Here is a 24,489-nt window from a genome sequence, read left to right as displayed (position 1 = left end):
ATTTTTGTGCTGAAAGCAAATATTATGAAGACATTTATAAGTTCATTGAAACCAGTGTTTAAAGAGAGAATCAACTTGATGTTAGTGAGTTTGGAAAAATGACTTTTAAGTACTTTCCTGTTAAAAGGATGAAAGCCCACCCATAAGCCTCTCTACCAATTTTTATGGTTTCAGAGTCATATTTTTCTTTCGCTTCTTGTTGTGTGAATAACACACACAAATTAGAGATTAACTGTACAAGACAGAATGAAACTGATTAAATGCTCTGTGCATTACAAAGCAATTAGTGAATAAATTGAAGAGAAACTTTTTCTTCTCTAATCTCCTACTGAAGGTGTGATCGGAGTTCTATCATTGAATCCTTGCCCCAAGAAGAGATTTTACACCAAAAAGGGATAAATGCCATAGATCTTTAAGACTAATTTACCACTAGACCAATGGTACTTAGGGCTGTGGCAGATTCTCTATCACTTGAACTCTTCAAGGTTGGATATCTTGTCAAAAGATGTGTTTTATCTCAGAGAAGTTTGGGCTCAGTGCACAAATCAGTAGATGAAGTTGTCTGGCCTGTTAGTAGCTCAGAATAGGTGATCGTAATATCTCTGACATTTTAGAGCCTTTGGTTTTCATCCTCCCCATTTTCAGAGGGATAATTTTGCAATCCAATAACAATAGCAATTGAGATGTTGCCATTGGTTTCATGTGGAAAGGGCTCAGATACTAGCTATGGTCAACAGTATAGAACTCTAAAATAGATGGATAATTGCTTTCAGTTGGAGTCGTTTTAGATGTAATGTTTAACACTAATTAAAATGCATTCAGAAAAAAGTGTGATTTGAAGTGATTGGTGTCCCATAAAGAATGCAATATCTATTTCAGGCTAGAGTTACCACCATAGTACCATACTCTATCTAAAGATATTTTCTTCTCTCATCCCTTGCACTAGTAATCGCTTGCCTCAATGAGCACACAGTCCATTTCCTCCATTGTAGAAAGCATCAGTCCAGTAGGGATTGGGACACTTTTCTGCTTGTGCTGGTGCATGATAAAAACACATGGGCATTTGAAAATGTCAGCCTTTCTATAGGCAACTAATGAATCAAGAGGCAGGTGTTTCTCCAAGATTACATGCTGTTGTTTTCTTAACAAGAATGTAGATGATGGATATGCTTTTCAGAAAGGCACACTTGCCTTGAGCTACTTAAGTCCCATTTATTTTAATGGGAATTCTATAGCTAAATCTCACATTCCGAGTTGAAAGTATTACCCTAGTTTTTGTTTTGTGTGTGTCCAATGTAAAGCTGTCCAAAGGACTCTTCTCTTATGAGGTGGAGAAATATTCCCTCACACATTGAGACTAAGTATTATTGTGCGTATGTTTAACTGTGGGTCTCCAGAAGCTGGCCTTGTGGAAGCGCCTTAGTGTAAGGAAGCGTAGTCTGCTGCTGTCTGTTCTAAGGATATGAGGGTGATAAGGGCTATTGCCAGATAGGGAAAATAGTGAACACTCATGGTTTTATTTAGGTGCAGGTTCAGTCTCTCCTTTTTTTGTGTGACTGATAAGGTTTTTTTTCCTCTCTCCTTTGTAGCTAAAGGAATGTATTCGGGCTCTGGATCAGGAACATGCTCATACTCCTTTCAGGCAAAGCAAATTAACTCAGGTAAAACCAAAAACCAAGCCAGTGGCTGATGCTGCACTGAACAGAGTTGAAATGATGGTATGAAATGAAATAAGCCATGAATTAGTGACTATATATTTTTAACCCCTTGGAGAATGAGCACTTGCGTAGCTTCCTAAGCATTCATTCTGACCATAGAGGAAACATCAGCATTCATAGAGTTAATGACAACTGACGACAAAATCTACAGACAGTTACTCACTGGGAAATGATGTGGTGGAGGTTTTCTAAACTCCAGAGTGAAGTGATTGCGTAGACCAGCCGTGTCCAGCCCGCGGGCCGCATGCGGCCCTGGACAGCTAGTAATGCGGCCCCACAAGATCGTAAACTTTTAATATTGTTATGTGATTTATATACATTAACTATATTATATATTTTATATGCGGCCCAAGACAGTTCCTCTTTACTCAGTGCGGCCCAGGCAAGCCAAAAGGTTGGACACCCATGGTGTAGACCATGTCATTCTGAGATGTTCATCTGGTTGACCACCGCTTAAAAAAATAGTCTAATGATTGCTGCCTCTGTGGTGACTGTCATGCAAGCTTTCATGAGTATTGTGTTACTCTAATTGTAACATGTACTTTATTCTGCCAAACGCTCAGGCATGTTAGGGGTGTCCAATAAGAAAATGGACTTGTTTAAAGGAGAGATTCAAACACCTGATTTCATTTTAAGTCTTACATGAAAAATCACAACATAGCTTGTTGAGGCTAGAGAAGTGAGGGGCACTGGGTTCTAAACTATTAAACTGGATTGATTAGAAGAAATACATTGATTTGCTATGAATCTTAAGGTAACATTTCTCCTCCTCCTTCAAGGTACTAAAGGATTCTTTCATTGGAAATTCTAAGACATGCATGATAGCTAATGTGTCACCTAGTCACATAGCTACGGAACACACCCTGAATACGTTACGATATGCTGACAGGTAGGTGACTTAAATTTTCCGTGTTGAGAGTCAGAAAGAAGTAGGGCATAATAGGTTTGGGATGAAAAATGTTTGGATTGCATCCAAACTGGTGAGTTTTTAGGGCTAAGAGCAAAATATGCAACTTCCAATGCACAAGCATACTCTTCATCTGCTATTATTATTATGTTGGGGCATTTAATTCTATGGATCTTTTAAATTCTTCCTTCAGATGAAACATTATTTAGGTCCTAATAGCTTGCAGTGATTAAAATCTCCTAGTACTCCTCAGAACAGCAAGGTTAATAACCCAACATTCTTGGCAAACTTGAGTGGTGTTTGTATTATGGGACTTCCCAGAATAAGTTAGTTGCTGTCCAGACCCAGAGGAAGATGGATTGTGAACTCTGCTGCACAAGGACTTGAAACACAAGCACTGCAGAAGAGGGTGGAGGAGAAAGATAAGAGATCATCAAAAAGAGACCATCACCAAATGCCTTGTTAGTTCATTTAATTCAGAATAGACATCAACATAGTGGTGGGTCTTGAGGAGGGATTTGGAGGAGAGGAGACATAAGTATGACTTCCTTCAATTTAAATTGGTCAGAGGTATTCTTCACCACTTAATTTAAACTGTCCAATTGTTCTTTGAAACAGCTGCTGCAAGCCTCCATAGAAATAACAATTTCTGTAGCAGATGATGTGATTCCTCCCAGGGTTAGCCAACAATGAAAATGCACATTGTGACACTGAACTCAACCCATAATATACCAATATATTAGTTTGCTTTCATGAGGTTGTAAATCATTTGAAACCATTTAATTTTCTAATGCACAGTCCTTATTTGCAGGGTTAAAGAACTGAAGAAAGGGATTAAATGTTGTACACCTGTCACCAACAGACGGCGGATAGCTGGAAATGCATCTCCAAAACGTATCCAGAACTCTCCTTCGATGCTGGCAGGAGATAAGAGTTCTCCAAAGAAAGTAAAACTAGGACTCCATCATACTTCAAGTTCTTTGAGAATAAAGGCATCCCCTTCAGTGTTCCATCCAACCAATGTTCCTTTTTCCTCTACACCAAAAGGAACCAAGGGTCATGCTCACAAAGGAAATGCAAGCTCACTGTGGCTCAATCACACCAGTCCAGTTAAAGGAATGCTAAAACTAGGGCATCCCATGAAGAAAAAGACTGAGCTGCCAATGCCAGCTGAGAAGCATCATATAGCAAAAGATTTTGTCGTCACAACTGCTGCAGACCCTGAAACAAAAGAAAGTGGCCCAGGAGATAATTATATTCAAGATAAACAACCAGTCAGATGCCTGAAAGTACAGACCGTGCAACCTGTCCAAAAGCAGCTCATTTCCGAAGATGGCTTTTCCTTTGGTGATGGAAATCCCCCAGCAGATAGCAGTCAGCGCTGTGCAAATGTTTTTACTAAGCAGTGTATTGAAACCTGGGCAGATCTCCCACCACATCAGAAAGAAAGGGAACAACATTTGCGGCTTTACCACCAGCAGTTTCAGCAGCCACCTATTCTACAGCAGAAGTTGAACTATCAACCGCTTGAAAAGTTTTTAGCCCAATATAAGCCCCAGGAAATTAGAGTTAAGCAAGAGCAGAGCCTGCCTCCCACAGACTCACAATGCAAAGAAGGGGTATTGCTGGAAGATTTGGACGACAGTGATTTTAGTGAAGACTCTTTCTCACCTATATCCAACCAAAGGAAAGTTACAAGAAACACCAGTGAGAACAGCCAACTTTCATTTTTCCTTCATCAGCGAGAACAAGGAAGTGAGGAGAAGGGCCGAGAGAGACAGGGTTTATTTTTTGAACATGCAACACATACACAAGAGCAGGCACTTAATGACAGCAGGGACTGTGAGAAGGACTCTGCATTTCCAGAACCAGGGGAGCCCATTATAGATGGAGGAAGCAATGAGACTCAGTCTTACCTGAGCACAGAGGAGGACTTCACTGTTCAGTCTTCTGTGAACAATAATACTGCAGAAAAACCTTATTGCTTATGGGAAGATCGTGTCTGTAACTGGGAAACCAGCACAGATTTACCAGCTGATCATAAACAATACAAATCTGAATACAAACATCTTGTTTATCCTGGTGAAAGCTCACCATTCCCAGAAAAGGGGATACAAAATTCATATAGTCCCCACACATTGGATTCAGGAACTATAAAATGCAACAAGGTCAGCCTTCCACTTGCACAAAGGGAAGAATCCATTGAAGATGGACAAACGTCAGTTGCAGGAAACATAGAAGGGAAGACACTAAAAAATGGAGTTAGCTCCTGTGGAGCTTCTAATACTTCATCAGAACTCATTTCTGAGCTAATGGCACCTTTGACAATGTCTCTCCTTGACAATGAGGAGGCTGCTAATTCAGAGACCATACTTTATGACCAGGAGAAGGGTCTCCAAGTGAAACAGCTGTTGGAAAGGAAAATCTGTAGTCCGAGCATAATGTTAGAGGGAGAGGTCAGGCAGTTGCTTAGAAATAAAACCTCACCGACAGGCAGTATTCCTGAGGTAGATGAACAAATCTACCATTGTGAAAGGAAGTCCACTGTGCAGCACACCCCACAAAATGAGAACAAGTGGTTCTCACAGTCCTGTTGCAATGCAAAGCCTTCTTGTAGCCTTGGAAGTTCATCTGCATGGAATGCACAAAGTTCTATTAATGGTTTATTTGTTGGAGATGAAAACTTAAGAGAAGCATCTGTCAGAGTCAGAAACCCTTGTGGAGAGAAAGATGATGAATTGTTTCTTTGTAACATAAAATGCAGAGAATACGTGGATAACAGTGGGCAGTATGATGCTGATATTGAAAATACCAGTGGTAGTATGTTGAGCGGCCCAGAAAAATGTGGCATGAGTAAAGGACCCAGTGTTGTACCCATGTCTCAGACTGTACATGCTGATTTGCCTGAAAAAGGCTATTTTTCATGCGCACCATCCATTCGGAATACAGGAAGCGTGGAATGTAGGACCTCTTCCCCCTCTAATAAAAAGAGCCCACTGCAGCCCAGATTAGAATTTGAAAGCAAGGACCTTAACCATTCTGCAGATACATTCAAGTTGTCATTTAGTGGTGAGGAACTGGGACTGCTTAAGAATCAACTGATGAAAAGTATTTTTACACAAGACAGTTCTGATGATGTAGAACAAGATTCAAGATCCATTACCAAAGAGATCAGATCATTAGCAAATCAAAACTCTTGCCAAAATTCATCCATTGTTAGCACTCAGATCGATATGTCAAAAACATTGAACCATCACAGAGAAGCCCTGAGAAAGGCACAGTAAGTTTGTTTCTACGATACTTTCTTATGTTGTGTGGAATATAGAAATTGAACAAGCACATTGTACGTTTGCTTAAATGTTTTATATGGTGTTTTATGTACTACACAAACCCAGTTTTTTGGAGTGTGATATACAGAGGAGTTGTTAGACAACTACTGCATGCCACACAAACAGGAAACAGTAAGTCAAGCTGACCAGATAGTGAAATCAGATGTGAAAATGATGCTGGAGATTGCCCTCCCATTATCTAACAGGCATGGATGCAGAGGAAGTGGGTGTGACTCTACCTGTATGAGACAGAACCGGTGCTTACTGGCAGAGAGAAGCATGTGGAGTAATGAATGTAGGTGTCTGCACTCTGCCTTGGTGGTCATGTGCCTGACTTTCACTAACATGGTTCACAGTCTCAATGTCCTATTGAGATGCATTTTTGCTCCTGTATTCCAGCTGGTAAGAGGCAATATGGGCCACCGGGCTATCTATGACTAGCCAATAAGATGTGGATCACTCCCCTCTTACTCATCTATGGCTTTGTCCTGTCTATCCTAGACTACTTCAATCCACTGCCTTTGAGGGCTTAAACTAGCGAGCCATGAGCTGCTAAACCCTCTGTGTGGTGTGGGCCAGTATAAATACATAGCTTCTGTGCTTAAATCTTTGCACTGGCTTCTTGTTTTTCTCCTAGACTCAGTTCAAGGTGTTGATTGCAATTAAAGCTCTGAATGACGTGGTGTCTATTTATTCAAAAGATTGTTTGTTTGTTTTTTTCCTGCACCCCATCACCACAGCAAAGACCAGCTGTAAAGTGCTTGTAGCTGAAGCCATTTAACTTTTCAGCTGATGTGAATTGCCATAGGCCACTGGAGTGACATCAGTGTACACGACATGAAGAACTAGCCTGGAACATGTTCAGTGGCAGGGTTTTCCCAACTGAGCCTTCTCTTTAGAAGTTTATCGGAGCTCATCAATGATTGTTATAGGTGGAAGGAAGGGCGATGTAACCATTGTTGTTTTTGTTATGTTAATTAGGGAGGTTGTGATTCAAGCCCATCGAGAGCAGCTGGATGAAATGGCATCCCTATGTTTTAAGGAAGAGACCTTGATAAATCAGATGTCTGCAGCAGTAAGTGTTTCAGATTATGACTTCAGTGCCCATTGAACTTCTGTAAGAATCCTAAAGAGCATTAATCTGATTTAGTGAGATCCTACCATCAATCTCTGTTCTCACTTGCTCTCCCTTTTAGAGCCTAACTTTATCTGATCCCTGAGTCAGATTTCTAGGAGACTGCTCAGTTTCAAGGCTTGTTGTGCCTTGACTGATCACTACTTTGCCAGTTGTTTGGCTAGAGATTGAGAATGACATGCTATCAACAGTTTAATTTTAAAACATCTTTTTTTCTTATCTCACACCAGTCTCCAGGGGTATAACAGCATTCAAAATGCTTCTACTTCCCACGTGACTTTTTTGTCACTGCAATGTGGGTCAAATGACAATCAGTAGCACAGATTGTGTGTGTGTGTACAGGGAGACATCATGCTTCACCTGTGCGGTGCCAATCGTAAAATGACTTCATACATCAATCTCTCAGCTATCCCACCACAGATCTGCTGATTCCTAGTCAGCAAAGCCTCACTCACCCCGTTCTGTCCCCTGTGCCCTGGTACTTCTCTGCAGCTCTGGCTTGTTACCCTCAGTTGTGCTACAGATTCCTCAGGACAGTGGTTCTCAACCAGGCATACGCATACTTTTGTGGTTATGAAGACACGTTCCAGGGAGTACATCAGTTTATATAGATATTTGCCTAGTTTTACAACAGGCTATAAAACAGGCATTAGTGAAGTCAGTACAAATTTAGAATTTTATTCAGTTACTTGTTTATGTTGCTGTGTATACTATATATTGAAATATAAGTACAATATTTCTATTCCATTTGACTAATTATAGTCAAAATGAGGAAGTAAGCAATCTTCTGATCAGTGTGCTGTGACACATTATATATTTTTATTAAAAAGAAAAAAGAAAAAGCAGTCATGTAGCACTTTAAAGGCTAACGAAATAATTTATTAGGTGATGAACCTTCATGGGGCAGACCCACTAATTCCAGATCTGAGGAAGTGGGTCTGCCCCACGAAAGCTTATCACCTAATAAATTGTTTTGTTAATCTTTAAAGTGCTACATGAGTGCTGTTTTGTTTTGTAAAGGTAGACTAACATGGCTACCTGTCTGAGACTATATGTCTGGTTTTGTCTGGAAAGATTGAGAACCGTTGGCTTAGGATATCCTTGTCACAGTACAGGGCAACTGCCCCTATATTTCCCATTTAGGGTCTGGGTAGGGTACCCACTCCAGGCTCCTCAGCCATCCCCTCTCTTGGGCAGAGGCACAGGTCTCTCTTTGTTCTGATCAGGATACTTCCAGGCTACGCAGTTCCCAGACTGTTACGATAGCTACAGCAAAAGACAGATTGCCTAAGCAGGCTTGTTTCACTTACCTCCAGAGAGAATAAACAATGTAGTTGGCCACAGGTAAGTTACCATTTAGTGCTTTCTACAAAAACGCATTTATCCCTTCAGGTAAAAGCATTACAGAGAAAAGATATTAAAACATTAAACATAAACATAAAGAACCTGAATGTTTGTTAATAGGGTTACTGGAGACCACCCCATCTGTAACCCAGACTCAAGCTGGTGGTCAGTCCTGAAGGCTCCAACTAGGGGGTTTTCTCAGTGGTCACAAGTTTGTAACAGCTTTTGCTCCAAAAGGCACACTTATTATTGAGTCATTTACTCATTTGGATAGTTTGTGTTTGAATTTCCCTCATGCAACAGGTGAGCAGCAGGCAAATACCCAACTGTCCCTGCAAAACTTCAGAGATTGTCTTCAGGTGGGAGTCTGCAATCCCCTCAACTAGTCCTAAAAATTTCACTTCACACATATTGTCCCAAAATATCAACTGTCTGCTACATTGTTCAGTTCTTTTGGTGCTCACAATACTACCCACATATTGCATTAATCCTGTGTTCCACCTAAATTCAAATTCAAATTCAAACCCACACTAATTCATACTTATTTGCATTTGTAATACAAGAAACTCCTGAAATACTTAGACTTAATTCAATAAGGTTTAACTTAATTTAATTAGTTTTGTTCAGGAAATTGGGAAACTGTCACAATCTTCACCTTGGATTTTAGTCCCATTACCTTATGGAGGCATCTGCACAGTCTCACATATATCATTACCAGCTGGTTCTCTCAGGTTATTCTCTTCTGTTGCTTGTTAAAGTGCACAACTCTCATCTTGTTCTGGAACAAAGCCACTCTGTCCTCTAAATCCAGGACCATTTTACTTTACATTTCCCAGATCCAAGTCTTGGCGCCTTTTCAAATCTCTGTCTATGTCACTGCAACTAAGCTCCACTTCTGCATCCTGTATTTTCAAAGACATTTTAATTCCAAATGAAGCTTCAAACTGCAAGTGGGGCTGCAGGGATTTTTGCCTCAGAGAATTCATAACGGGAGCCACCACATAGCAAATCTATGGAGTTTTCCAACAGACAGCACTGTACCTGTGACAACTTATATATTGCTAACCGCAATACTGCTCTACTGAATAATGTATTGGGGATGTTCACTTAGGGGTTTGACAAGTGACTTCCTACTACTCCCTTGGTTTAACCGGATTCCACCAACTTGAGACAGCTTTTCAGTTTTAATTTCTGAATTTGTCGTTTCCTGTAAGGGACTGGAAAATACATTCACCTGCTTCCTGTGGGCAAGTAAGTGTCTTTCCATGGCATTGGTGTTACTCCAAGATAGGTTTTTGGAGGCTCCTAGAAAAGTTCACCTATTAGTACCTTAATCTCTCTTCTCTTGGGCATAGAGTCTTGAGACTAGCTAAAGAAGTATGAGGGGGGCATGGCTCCAGCCTGCCAATAAAATGATTGACACAGGCAACGTTTATTTCCAAAATAAAACACCAACTAAAAATCACTAATACAATAATAATCTGGAAACACTTATCCCCTTATAATAAATTGAAGAGCAACAAAGTGCAATACCACAAAGGTCAAATGATTCATAGGTGACTAATATCAGAAGGGTAGCTATGTTAGTCTGTGAAGTCCTGTGGCACCTTCTAGGCTAATTGTAATTTACATATGTGAAATTAAAGTAGATTTAAGAATTGCTGGCAGCTGTCTGTTACAGAGCACAGTCACATAAGAAACAACATTTTGTGCATCTGACAAAGTGGATCTTTAACTATGAAAGCTTATGCTCCAAAAAATCTGTTAGTCTATAAGGTGCCACAAAACTTCATGTTGTTTAAGTGACTGTGTTCTGTAACAGACTGCTGCCAGCAATTCTTAAACTTACTTTAGACTTCGTTTCATTACAATTATCACACATCTTAATTCAAACACACTAATACCAGACTGTCATTAAAACTCTCAGGCTTATTTTGCCGGCTTCTGTTGCATTTGCTGCTTGCTGCTGCCACCATAAGCTCTTTCATCACGACTCCTTGCGATCAAGTTAGATCAGCTGTACTTCCCTAATCTCCTTCTCTTTCCACTCCTGATACCTGACTCGTCTCCTCTCTCATCTGTGTTAACGGCCTGTCCTTTATATTGTCCTGTCGGCTCTCAGATCTTTTATGCATGCTGCCATTAGCATTCCAAGCATCCTATTGGCTGTTAGTCAGCTCATATGACATCATTCTACCTGCTTACATTCTTCACTGACCACTGTCTGCCAGTCATTTACCATTTTTTGGGAGCTTTAGCCTATATTCAGTGGTTGTGACTCTTAGCCTACTTTGTTACAGCACATGCTCATAGGTACCCAGGACCAACATTCCAAACGTTTCATGCATGCTCACTGCCAGTTGTGTACTTCAGAGTTCTGATCTGATGACCTTACTCCTGCTTTTTTTGGTGCACATACTCAAATATCATGTGACCTACAGCTTCCAATGGTGGAATGTCTTTTGCACATTCAAAATGGAAGCTAGGGACACAATGGAGTCTGAGAAATTTCCCCGATGTCAAAGAATTTATGGCCATGGGTAGCTTTTCAAACACTTCATCCTGTCAGCAGCAGTGAGACCGGAGCTGATCATGTCAGTTTCACTTTGCCATTACTTTGCCTTTGCTGCTGCTCAGCTTTCCCAACACTGGAACTATTCACCAGGGAAGGAACTCCAAAAATGGAGGCTGCTGTGGAGAAGAGTAGCAGAGACCAGTAACAGAGGCAGACTCTGTTTGGAGCAGTGAAAAGAATAGAATTCTTTGCTCCAGAACGAGAAGGGGAGCATCAAATTTCTCAGACACTTACTAGCCAGAGGCTGATCCTAAACACATGACACCACAGCTGAGGCTAAGGATAGCATGCCCCATAGGAATTTCAGCACCATTCTTTTCTGAGCAGCTGGACTCAGGGTGGAGGTTGGCTTCCCACTGGAACTGTTTCTCAATGGTGATATCCTCTTACTTGTCACAGCCCCCTTTGGCTACAGCCATGTGATAGGTTTGCCAGCCCCTGCACCTTCTATGATTACAAAGCCTTTGTCTGCCCAATTTGGAGGGAGAGTACAAGCTTTTCTTGCTGCTCAGTCCTCGCTCTGATCAGTGCCCTTCTAGTATACGTCAGTTTTGATCACATGCTTTAAGATGGCATGGGCCTATTCTCTAGTTTTATAGTCTTCCTGGGAGACCAATGAGTGTGGTCTCAACAATTATAAATCTTCTAAGTCCCAGTCAAATACCTTACCCACAAAACCACCAGACCTCAGCTGGCAGTGACTCAGAGCTTCCATACTAAAACCACATTTTCCAAACACATGATCTAATAGATTCTGTTCTGTTGTTCATATAGGAGGTATCTATTTCAGCAGCCTGCCCCCACCGCCTCCCCTGCCCTCACCCACCCCCAAACCACATGGCCAATCCCAACCGAGGGGGCCAAAGATTGAATGAGCTTTGAAGGCTGTCACTGTGCTGATTCCCACCTGGGGCACTTGGATGGGAATGGCCTTGCATTGCATCTTTCATGTAGTTTGTAGAGAAGAAGCTGGGACAGTTGAACTTGAGAATGGCAAGAGCAGAGCCCATTTTAACTGTGCGTTTCCTACTGCTGCATTTGCTACCCAGTAAATACCAGAGTTAGGATTGTTCCCATCCCGATCTGCAGTCCAGCCTCCTTTGCCAACTATAATTTCACTGAAAGACAAAAGTACCAGGGCAGCAGTAGGCTGGCAGACTGTAAATAAGCCAGTTAGCCCCAGTAACTGGAGCCTTGAATCTCTCACAAAAAGAACCATGCTGCTTTTCAAGGCGAGGCCTTTAACAAGAGAGAACGCATTGATGACAGTGAGAGAAGGATGCAAAACATGCTTTAATTTTCTGCTGCAGAAGAGTAGCTTTCCCTCGCAACTCACGCTGTGCGTGCTGGAGATTTCCCCCTCAACCCCATCATCTCCCCAGTCGTTCAGTTTCTTGATTTTGTTTCCCACTCCAGAATTTTGAAGACTACGCGACCAAACTGGATGAAATCCTGGTGCAGAAATCAAAGTGTATCCAAAGCTTGCGAGCCCAACTTCAACTCTATTTTGCCTGTCCTGGGACCGACGCTTCACTGCAAAGAAGTGCAACATTTTAGTCCACTGGGATGAATGCATCCAGAATAGTGACTAGTTACAGAAACAATGCTTACTATTTCGCCACTCTCAGCGGTTAGATACCCCTGCAGCAAGAAAGGGGTTAGTGTCGGGTTTGATTGTTTTATGATTAGCATAAAATTTTAGAGAATGGCTAAGAGAAATTTAAGTAAATGAACAGTCTGTATAGGTCTGTTTGAAAGCCAGAGCCTCTGCATTCTTAGGTGTCAGCCTTCTAATAGGAAACAAGGTGCTTTGAAGCAATACTTTTGTAGCCTTAAACTGCACACTGCAGCAGCAGGGGGTCCCTCTCTGTGCTGTTCATTCGAACTCCTGTCCTTAGAGGCACTTGTGGGCTGCTGAGAAAATGGAATAGCCAGGAAGATGTATTGAAACCTGGAAAATCTGCAAAAAGACGAATTCCAAAAAACGTGAGACCTGTTTTAAGGAGAGAGTGAGGGAATGGAGAGGAGCAGCTGTTTATTGAAGTAAAATAACCAGGTAGATGTGTAATAAAAATCTAATTAGAGATAGCCTTGTTTATATTTTCAGAAGAATCAAGGAGGTAGCTACAGTTCTGTGCCTGCTACTAAGGGTGCAGATCAGTTTTAAGGAGGTTTCAAGTGACAGACAATACATGACTTATGCAAGAGAACCTGCACTGAAAATTGACAATGTGCTAGTGCCTATGTTTATTTGACATTGGTGCCAGTTATTGAGAGGATCTTGGCCTAGTAGTAGGCGGGATGTCTGTGTGTCTCTTCACTGCTGCAGCTTATGCAGCAACAGTCCTCCCATTCAGAGCAAACAGTCAAACTGACTTTTTCCCCATCAGAGCCAGCTGCAAAATATCACCAACTTGTAGGGGTAGGGTTTAGGCATTTGTTAATGTCACCATTTCCTGAAGTGCGATGCCAAACCACAGAGATCAACTGGATCCCTTACAGGTGCTATGGACAGGTCTCTCTGTCCCACATGTGATGCATATTGGAATATACCAGCTTAAGCCATAAGTGACCTTGAAGAAGGTGCAGTTTAGATCTTTTACTTCAGAAATTGATCGTATTCTAAAATCTGTTCTCAGAACTTGCCCATCGCAAAGGTATCTGAGTTTGAGGAACATTGATGTAGCTGAAAGGGATTTGAGCGAAGTAGAGCAGTTAGTCATAAATGTCAGAGGTGAAATAACTATCCTTGGAGAATCTGAATTTCCAGGCTGCAACTCTAATTGCACTGAGGAACCTGGACTTGTGGCAGGTATTAGTACAGTAACCTTTAAGCTAGAACAGTGTTTCCCAAATGGTACTCCACAGAACTCTGGGCTTCTGCTAAATGAAGAGAAGGGTTCTGCGGGAAAACTGGTCTGCAGCTCCCTGCCCTGCTGCCATTGAAACAGTAGAACTAAATTTAGTTGGTTTAATGGCCATCAGGAGGGATCCAGCCATTAAACCAACAATGTAGTTCCATTATTTCAGTGGTGGCAGGGTGTTACAGAGAGCCCCTCACGCACCCCACTACCTGAGCAGCCAAGCCCCTCTAGTGGGCATGGCTCAACTCATCCACACCAGCCTTCCTTCCACTGGGCACATGTGGCCACCTGGTGTAGGCTCCCCTGCCAGCGCCATGAATGGGTTAGTCCTATGTGCTGGTTTGAGGTCTGATAAGGGTTAAGCCGGGGGGTGAGTGCTGAGGTGGGTAAAGCCTGGAGAGTAGAGCCTGGGATGGGGTTCTGCAAAATTCTTTTGAGTTTAAAAGGGTTTCTTGGCCAAGTAAAATTGGGAAACACTGAGCTAGATGTTAGCTAGTGAGTTGAGGCCTTGCAGAGATAACATCCTAGTGCAAATATTCCTAGAAACTTCACATATAACAAAAAAAAAAAAAATGTTCAGGAACAGAATTCCAAGGCAAGACACATGCAAAGTAACCTTAGTTTCTGAAGTGATCTTTCCAAGTTCTCCACCTTCCCTTTCTGTTAGGACACCACCTTGTATCCAGCTGGCTTAGCTCAGGCAGCAGAGAGCTGACTTAGTCCAAGATCTGAGTTGTTATAGTTCAGTTTTATCCTGTGTTCAGATTACAAGCCAGCCTCAGGTCTCACTTGAAACCACCAGCTCCAGGAAGCCAGCTTGCCTTTGTCTCTTAGAAAGCAGCTTTCATGCCTCAGGTAAAGGAGAGTGAAAGTACCTGCTTTATATCCTTTACGCGTGACACCTTGCATGTGCTATGGCAGATATGTTTGACAGCAGCCAAGAAGAAAACCAAGCAGGACTGTGGATGACATTACACTAGTCCCTAGGAGGCAGATGGTTCTAATTACTGGAGCTGTGACACTGAGTCTCTTTGGGAATTCTTCTTCAACACACATAATAGTTTGAAAGCCCTTCCCTGCTGCTCCACCTCTTGTGGCTCAGGACTAGTCTGAATGCTCAGAGTGGGACCAGGCTTGACTAATCCATCATTGAACATTCCAGGACTGCTAGCAGGTAGACACTGACATTTAGCAATAACATCCATAGCACTTTCCTAGTATACTTATGGCAGACAAAGCTTGCTGGAGTGCTGTGCCTAGTATTCAGGTTAGGCAGAAGCTAGACAAAAGGGATGGAAGGGAAGCATGTGCAGAGGTCACGGGAAAAGGAAAGGGGTCTTCTGGCAAAGTGTGCACCTCAAAAGCAAAGGCTAGAAACCACTAGCAGGACCCCATGTCTTTAAAATTGAGAAGCAGAGGGGCCCCCCCCAAAGGCATGCCAGAAGGTGCAGTTGAGTAATACACATAGGGAAGAAGGACTCAGCAAAGCAAAAGTCTGAACCTTCACAGGCAGAGTAGTTGGAAGGGTCCAGGGTTATTTGAAAAGCCTGTTTACAAGATGTTTGCCTGAGGAAAAAATAGGTTTTTGTTTTGTTTCATGCAGCTGATGTCATATTAATCTTACTCAACTGTTCTCTAGAATGTATCAATGACAATGTGAGTGAACCAGCTGTCTCTCAGGCAGTGATCACCTATTTGGATACACAGGGTTTTTGCACCTGAGTGGAACCACCTGTGTAAGACTGAAATGCTCTCAGCGCTCATTCATCTCAGTCCTACCACATGAAAGGGGGTAGAACTGGCACGCTGCAGCCTAGCAGACCCACCTCACACAGAGTTCACTGACTGGAGCAGGACTAGCCCTGTAAATTTGAAGTTAAAATGGCACCCCACAGCTTAAGATCTAGGCAGCTTTTTAAGAAGGAATTGTCATCAGGTACTTCATGTGTCCTTCACTAGCAATGGCACAATATTTTTTCTGCTTTCAATTTTTCTCCTATTATTGTGAAAGAGACTTGCAGACACTAAGGTGTGAGGCTTGAACACACTTGTGCATATGAACGTGACATGCAGCAGTAGTCTAGTGTGCGCCCACTTGTTTGGAGAATTGAGTTCTGAATATAGAGGTAGCAGTAATATTCACTACCCAACCTGCTGCCAAGTGCATGAATATTTTCTCCTCCCATCTTTCACTTCTGTTACTGAGATGTTACTATAATTTAGGTGGGCATGACTTTACAAGTATGTGTTTGCTGTCTATTACAGGGAAGTCTGATTGCAATTGTTTTAATTTCAGATTGATGAATGGGGTGTACACTGAAACTTTTGAAAACACCTTTGTAGGAAGAGCCTGGGCACATAAAATCACAAATTAAGAACCAGAATGAATTCAGTTTGAAATTTGCGTGCAGTGAGTGGATGTTAGCATGCATGGTCAATTTGTATGTTGTGCTTAAATATACTGTATTTAAATTAAAACTTTATTGACTACAAGAGGCTCTTGTATGTGTTGATCAAGATTAAATAGTGCTGATGAGTTCAATAATTGTAAAAGATAATACACCCTGGGGCAGAAGAACAGACAGCAGGTCCTTACAGGAACCCAAGGCTTCCACTGGCATCATGGCAGTAACTTGGCCAACTCTGTGCTTGGAGGTGCTGTAGCCTGCAAATTATCCATCAGATGATTGCAGTGATCACTGTGACAGGGAGGGGTAACAAGAATAGAAGAACTTTTAAAAGATTAAAAATGTACACTGGTGTAACAAGCCCTATGATAGGCTGTCACTGACAGCCTGGCACCTGTTTCAGTTCTACAGACACGTAGAGGATGCTGAGGCAGCATGAAAGTTATAGAACTGAGGCAATTGTGGACTCTTTCCTAAAGGATACAGGAGCAGCTGTGCATGTGAGCCACCATGCTGCAGCTAAATCATGGAACACAACAGCACAGAGCAACTGCCAACATCTCTACTAAGGAAAACTGGTAGGAACCATAAGGGTCTCTCTAAACCAGCAGACAAGGTGTAATTAGGGTTTTATAGCCCTGTCATTTTAAACCTTCACCTTTTGGAAGGCAGACAGATCCATGGACTCTAAGAGCAGGAAAGACCAGTGTGATCATAGAGTCTGACCTGGTAGACCACAGAAACTGGAGATCTTCCCACGAATAATTCCTAGAGCAGATTTTAGAAATACACCCAAACTTGATTTAAAAAATGGCCAGTGATAGAGTCCTTCACCACTCTTTGGCAGATCAATTAACCACTGGAACACTCTCACCTTATTTCCAATCTGAACATGTCTAGCTTCAGCTTTCAGTCATGGGTTCATGTTATTGTTTTAGTAGAAAAATCCCCACATGTTTATACCAATCCCAAACCACCTAAGCTGAGAACCAAGTACTGGCCCACTGCATTGACTGTATTAATGTGTATATATAAATCACTAAGCTCCTGTTCACTCTTTCCTTGAGCTTAAAAATGAAGGTGCCAGAGAATTTCCATCCTGTTACACCAGGTATTACGGAATCCAGAGACCCTGCTACACAATTTAGGATGAGCTGGCTGGGGAGGACTGGTTGTGTCCTTGCATGAAAGTTTTTAACAACCTGAAGCAGGATAGCTGTATAAAATGCCCACAGATTAAGTGTTTCAATTGCTTCTCTCATGCTGGAAAGTGATAGTGAAACTGCTGTGCAAGTTAGCATGAAGCTGCTAACTGCTCCAGGGTAAATCAGAGTCATGGCATATATTAGTTTGAGCTTGGATACTCAGACAACTGCTACCATATTTACTCTGCAGCAAGACTATTTTCCCCCCACATGCCAGCACAGAACCACAAGCAGATTAGTTTGTATAAAAGAAGGTTTGGTTCAAGTAGGCCATGCCTCTGTGGGAGCACATTTCATGCCCTAAAATGGGGGTATGTTGCTATATAGAGATTTTTCATAGGAAAAAATTCAACTGTCAGACATAAGGAGCAAACCCACAGCCACCTGCTTGTCTGTGCTAGCAGTGACATTTTTAAAACCATTCTGACGGTTTGAGAGTTGTGTTGAGCTCTGTCAACTAGACAATACAAGCACAAGGCATTTGGGCATGGCAGAAATTACTGGGTTTGGAAGATCTGCTAAGAAGGGACTGAGTTTGATTATATCCCTCCTCCCATTTGAAAAACAGTTCACCACCTCTACTGAAGCCAGAGCACAAAAGATGAGTGAAACGTGACACTGAATTCCATTTTAGGGTTTTATTAGTTTTCTGCAGAATCAAAATATTTAGCAAATTAAAGATTCATCAAGACTGTTTATATTTTATGTATTTAGATCTTTAACAATGTACAACATAATACACTTTGTACTCTCAAAACCAAACCAAAAAACTGATTTCTATTACTAGATGTTATTGAATAGGTAACTAAAGCAGTGTGAAAAAACTAAATTAATTCAGTGAGTATATTGTTTGTATTTAAAGAAAGTGCTTGAAAAATAAACCCCCTGCTTCACACTGAATATAATTTAGAACAGACGATCAACTGACTTCCTAGGAGGGAGTTTGTTTAAATAACCTATTCACCTGGGGGAGACAGATTGCAAAGGCCCAGCTTTCACTCCTTAGATTGAAGATCACTGTGTGAGTGTCCAGGTAGAGTTCAGAGCTTACCTGTTGTGATAAAACTGTGTTCATACGCCACTCAAAAACTGGACACCAATGCCTGGCAGAAGGGCTATAACAGCTTCTCTCAATGCATAGTGACAGGTTAGAAACCAGTGTTCCACTAAGTTACAGAATACTTTTCAACCCAATAAAAATCCATTGCACTAAAGGTCAACTTCAGCTAATCTGAACTGTGATACAGTGTTTTGGTAGAAGCTGACACCTTGAAAGCAGCTTCAAAGAACCAGAGCATTCTTGTTTTCAAACCAGCTTTGTACTCCTCTGTCCAAGTCCAGTGCAATAGTGAGAAAAAAAAACAAAACTTCCAGCTTTGTGTATGTACAATTCCAGTAAAGGTTGGGCAGTTTAAACTCTCCGTGGCCAAACCAGAAAAGGAAACTTAGGAAAGGGCACTTTAAATGTTTAATTTAAGAAAAGAAGTTAGCTCTCATCAATGGGAAGAGCGCTCTGGAGGGACACACGCAGATGGGCTTGATCAGTTGCATTCTCCAATATACAGAAAACGCAGGGCTTCTTCCCAAAGTGAGAGCACATCACACTCTCCAGCTGTGAAGATGACAGGGGTCTGGTTACATGAGCAGGCTACCCTCCCCTGGAGACACTCTCCATTATGCTCCAAGAACCCTTCTGTTTTCAGCTGGCTCCTGCACGGGCCATTAGATCTTCCAAAGCATTGTCCTGGTCATTGTTATGTAATAATAAGACTTCCTTTATGTCATTCAGTTCAAAGCCCATTTCTTTAAATTTACTCATTAGCTGGAGAAGTTCTGTTGTCTACAAGAGACAGAGAGAGAAAGATGCATTAAGTGACTGAGAAGGGAGAGATTCAAGGAAAGGCTCAGCTTGGATTCAGGGGAAACTGACAGGGAGCTCAGAATGCAATGCAGAGCTGGACTTCTGCCACTGGCTAGAATGGGACTGCTCAATTATTGGGCAAAAATCTTCCAGCTGCCCACAGTAAACCAGTTTAACTTCCACAGTTCAAGGATGCACACTTAACAGTATGCTGGCCATTCAGCTGCCCTTGTTATCCACTTTTAAAACCCCCTTTGCAGTCCCTACAAAAAGCTTTACCATGGTTAGGTTGCTGGTGGCAGAAACAACTGCTCATTATGTTGACCTACAGTGCTTCACTGTCTCCTTGTATTCCCTTCCAATCTGTCTAACCATCTATCGTCTCTGACTTACACTCACGCTATATCTACACTGGCAGATGTATGGCAGCGGAAGTTACAGGGCTGCTCACAGAGCACTGCAGGGAAACCACTATTGTGCATCCACACTGTCGAGTGCACCCACATCAGCAACTCAGCTATCGCACGACACAACTGCCCAGAGAGTGCTTTGTGAAGGGTTTGCAGTGCTGCATGGGGCAGAGTGCTACATGATGCAGACTTCCCAATCCCATTTCTCACTGCACCATTGGTTCCCAATACTGGGGGCACCCTTCACCTCAGAGAAACAGGCATGAGGCCATAAGAAAAAAATATAAACTTTTAATGCCAGATTCAGCGGAAACTCTTTTTAAGATGCATTTAATCATCTCTTTTGTAAGCACCCATCAGAATTATTAATCCATTCCAAATATTCACAAAAATTAGAGCACTCAGATTTTAATATTTCTCGGCATTATTCACTGCCAAATAAAGAGCACCATGCAGCATCCCTCTATGTCTTTTAAAGAGAATTATTCTCAACAAAGGGATGGCCAAAGCATATAAAGCTTATTTCTTTGTATCAGATATTTCTATGAACACCAATGGTCTCTGCCTTTCATTTGCTTTCTTGGAAAATCATTCACATCCTCTTCAAGCCATGTGTTTTGCTCAGTTTGCTGATAATGTCTGCATTATTTGTTATTTCCTTCTTTTTAAATTTTACATAGTGATTATAGGCCAATAATAGTTTGCCATGTTTGACTTCACGTGTATAATGCTTTTTAGTCATTCGTAACTGTTTTAAACAAACATGGATAGTCATTAAATTCAGCACCTAACTTTATGGTGCCAAGAAATTACTGTTAATATTTTTCTATATCTTGTTAATTTCAGATTTTAAAGCAATTTTAACAATATTTTATTCAATTTTTGTGAGTTGACAGGCTGAAATTTTTCTAATATATTGAAGGCCCAAAGAAATTTTTTTCATTTTTTTGTAGAAATGTCTGCGACAAAGAAAAGGAAGTATGATGAACAGTATATCAAGTTTGGCTTCACCATTACCATTGCTGGGCCTACATAATCCCTACAGAAAGTGATTAGGCCCCAACCAGCACTTCACTGAGGCCATTCAACAGCCTGTTGGTCTTCTGGACTATACCCATAGCTGGACAGAACCCATCTGAACCCCTCAGTGGCCCGTAGGTCAATGCCTCTCTTTTCAGTTTGTGCTGCATCCACAAGAAGTATCAATTTGAAGTCATGAGTATGCTTGTTAGAGGCAAAAGGCTCATGGAGCTGAGCCTGGGAGTCATATAACAGCCTTGAGTAGCACATGCACTTGAGAGCTTATGGGGCACGAGTGGGCAGTTTCCAGCAGACAGGTGTCCAAAAAGCACCACCATAACCACAATCCCTAAGCCACAGCAGAGACACTAAATGCCAATAGGAGTTGGAGATATCTGAACTGCAAATTCACAGGAAGTTGCTTCACTTCCAACCCACATCCATCAATTTCCATCTGTTCCCTATCCCCCAAGACTTTTTTAAGCCTTTCCCAAAGTGGATGTGATCTAAGGACAGGCTATTTCCTGGGCATAGGCGAGGATGATTCTGTGGCCAGGTCAGTAGGAGGGACTGAGTGCAGATTCCTTCCTGCAGCCAAGTCCACAATATTCCAACTCTCCCGTGCCAGGAGCTGCCCCTCTTGCTAGCCTGATCCTTGTGCTGCCAAGTCCCAAGCCCACGAGAAAGCAGGGGAGCCCACATGTACCAGAAGCACAAGCTAAATGTGGAGCACAGGCACTGTAGGAGCAGTCAACTATATGGAACGTGGTGGAGCAAAGATGAATGTCTAGCCTTCTTGTCCAAGCCATGAGGCAGGAGACAGCTCATTTTGAAGAGGGAATGATACAATAACAGGGCTACAGGGCACAAGCATCAATGAAGTGCTTGAGGCACGAGCCCCAGCACCTCAGTGCAGCGTTTGGAGAGGGAATGCAATGTTCCTTAGCATCTGAAAGATTCCACACCAGCCTTGCTTACTGTCAGCTTCCTGGTGTCACGGGAACCAAGTCTCAGGATATGAAAACAAATTTGGAGCTTACAATCATTTACTGCTGCTAAAATCAGTTGTTTGGAACATTGGCTGCAGCCAGCAGTTAGTGCCACAAATGAGCACAAGGACTTCAAGCAAGGCAGTTGGAGTAGATGAGATCTCAAGGTAGATCTCCTGTTTTCACAAAAATTGCGCAGTAGCAAAAGCAATGAAATGACTGATCTTCAGAAGTGGAGGGACAGTTCTGTAATGGCAGCAGAATGGCCCCCAAAAGAGGTTTCTCAGTGGTGGAACAGGTATTCACTCAACTTTCCTGGTGAGACATGCTGTGAAAGTCAGCAAAATAACCTGCCACTGTAACATGGCAAAGTACCTACTTTTGTTATTTGCTTGGCACATAAGCAGGACAGCCTCACCTTCTCCTCTGAACACTGGTACATTTCCAGGGCCGCTTCAACAAGGAGAGGATCGAAGCCCTTCTCACAAAGCTGGCCATGTGCAAAGAGATAATCAAGAACCTGTGGGGAAAAAAGTAAGCTAGGAAAACTGAACACACTTCTAGGCCACCCACTTGTGCATCACAGGCCATTGCTAGGACTTCACTAACTGCTTAGAGAAAGTCCTTCCTGTGGGGACTAACAGGTTCTCAGCATGAGAACTTGTTCAGAGAAGCTGAACTAAACTCTTTTTGCCTTTTATTCCCTCCCTTCCTGAAGTTTGGGTTTCGTTTTCAGTCAGAAACAGTCTACAAATAAGAAGTTGGTCATTCTTCTGCCTTTTTGTGCCTCTCTAATCCAGCACTCCCTAGTCTGGCAACATCCATTGTCTGGCATGGTTTTAATTAGCCAGATACCCACTTAACAGCGTGGCCAAGTTTCCGATGGTCCCATAAAGTTCGTTTACAGCCAGCAGTCCTGGCTCTTAGTGTTTTGTGCTGTTATTTAGCTCCAATTTACCCATATAGTAGAACCCCGACTTACGCGGATATTGAGGTTTTGCGCAACCCCGCTTAAGTCAAATTTCACATTACTCAGGGGAGCCAGGAAACTGACCAGCACTTGAGCGCTGGTTAGTTTCCCCATTCCCCTGCATAGTGGGCAGCCTGGAGCCAGGCGCCAGCTCCCCACCAACCTGAGTCATGTTAAACCGAGATACATGCACCTTGAGTGCACATATCTTGGGGTTCTACTGTAAACGTCTTCTAAGAGCCCAGAAAGCAGTGAAAATGTTGGTAATGCTGCTAGATAACACAGACCTCCCATAGTTCAGCATATTCTCTTGTTCAGCACTGGTCAGGTCCCAAGGGTGCCAGACTAGAGAGGGTCACCCTGAATGGATAAAATTCTGTTATCAGGTCACTTTTTCAGATGTGACTAGTACTTCTACACAGTAAATATTTAACACCATGCTTAGGGTTCACTGATCAAGTGAAAGAAAACTCTTGAATTACGGTTTCCCAGCAAATTTCAGAGAGCTAAGCACCTGAAAGCTATTGGCTCTTAGAGATCAGTTCAGCTTGCCTGTTGCTGTGCTGATATAAAAGCCAAACTGATCACAGCCCATCTACCTTAAATTCTTGCCCAGTATCCTACATGTTGAGAGTGGGGTATGAAAAGGGCCCTACCAAACTCATGTTCCGTTTTGGTCATTTTCACAGTTAAGGGAGTTTACAAATCATACATTTCATAATGTTAGACATTTAGATCTGAAAGTTCACGATGTTTTAACTCTAGGGGACTTGACCCAAAAGGGAATTGTGTGGAAGTGGCAAGGTTATTGTAAGGGGGTGTCACAATATTGCCACCCTTACTTCCGTGCTGCTGCTTTTGGTGGTGGCACCTCCTTCACAGCTGAGCAGCTGGAAATCAGTGGATGCTGGATGGGAGCCCAGCCCTGAACGCAGCACAGTCACCAGCTGCACATGGCTACTAGCAGCACTACAGAAAAAAGGATGGTATGGTACTGCTATCCTTAGTTCTTCACTACTTCCTTCACAGCTGGGCACTCAGCCAGCTGGTACCAGTCTCTGGCTGCCCAACTCTGAAGTCAGCAGAAGAGAAGTAGGCATTACTACAACTTTCCTACAATAACCTTGGAAACCCCCCACAATCTTTTTTTGCGGCCCAAGAACTCCAGTTTGAAAAACCTTGGTCTCTCCTATGACATTTCTACAGTACAGTGTAAAAATACACAAAAGGTCAGATTTCATGATCCAAGACGTGTTTTTCCATGGCCATGAATTCAGTATGGCCCTTGGTATGAATGTGGCAAATCGTCTGAGATTCAATACCTTTAAGAGGTCAGGTAGAATAGTGAAAGCAAGGGGGTGATGCGGTTGCTGATGGTGCATGCTTGATGTCTGGTACTAGAATTCACAGTCTAGGGGTACTACTCCACTATGGTTTTAGAAAACTTGTGTATCAAACACTGGATTTTTCATAACCTGGCATCTTCTGCAGTCCCCAAAAGTCATATTCGTCATGACTGCCTGGCTTTGTTGCTCCTCTAGAGTACAAAGAGGATTTAAGTTTGGAATTGGCTGGAGAGAAGATGAGTCACTCAGGCAGCCAACATAAAAAATTCTTTCTAGCAACTGCAAGCTCTGGTGGGACACTACACCCATCCCCTCTCTTAGCAACCAAGAAAACTTTCTGAAGAGGGCATAGAGCAACTGTAACATCTGGCAATGTTCTTCCATTACATTTTGGCACAAAAACATTTT

General features: G+C 42.3%; 2 protein-coding genes across 4 annotated transcripts in view; one reads left to right on the top strand and one right to left on the bottom strand.

Moving 5' to 3' along the window:
• The window catches only part of KIF24 (kinesin family member 24), a 36,161-nt gene extending 19,802 nt beyond the window's left edge, over positions 1 to 16,359 (top strand). Inside the window, exons 9-13 of the mRNA XM_074994425.1 lie at positions 1,590 to 1,661; positions 2,498 to 2,607; positions 3,437 to 5,905; positions 6,936 to 7,029; positions 12,425 to 16,359. Of these exons, the coding sequence (XP_074850526.1) occupies positions 1,590 to 1,661; positions 2,498 to 2,607; positions 3,437 to 5,905; positions 6,936 to 7,029; positions 12,425 to 12,565 (2,886 nt within the window). The 3' untranslated portion in view covers positions 12,566 to 16,359. The remainder of the gene's footprint in view (positions 1 to 1,589; positions 1,662 to 2,497; positions 2,608 to 3,436; positions 5,906 to 6,935; positions 7,030 to 12,424) is intronic.
• Positions 16,360 to 18,114: 1,755 nt separating this feature from the next.
• UBAP1 (ubiquitin associated protein 1) overlaps positions 18,115 to 24,489 on the bottom strand; it is a 71,007-nt gene continuing 64,632 nt past the window's right edge. For all 3 annotated transcript variants that reach the window (XM_074995851.1, XM_074995849.1, XM_074995850.1), the window contains 2 exons: positions 22,184 to 22,285; positions 18,115 to 19,325 (listed from right to left, as the gene is read on the bottom strand). In XM_074995851.1, coding sequence (XP_074851952.1) covers positions 19,185 to 19,325; positions 22,184 to 22,285 — 243 coding nt within the window. In that variant the 3' untranslated portion in view covers positions 18,115 to 19,184. The remainder of the gene's footprint in view (positions 19,326 to 22,183; positions 22,286 to 24,489) is intronic.

Source organism: Carettochelys insculpta, chromosome 5 (genome assembly GCF_033958435.1).
Source record: "Carettochelys insculpta isolate YL-2023 chromosome 5, ASM3395843v1, whole genome shotgun sequence".
NCBI classification, from domain to species: domain Eukaryota; kingdom Metazoa; phylum Chordata; order Testudines; family Carettochelyidae; genus Carettochelys; species Carettochelys insculpta.
This window is presented reverse-complemented; position numbering and strand designations above follow the sequence as displayed.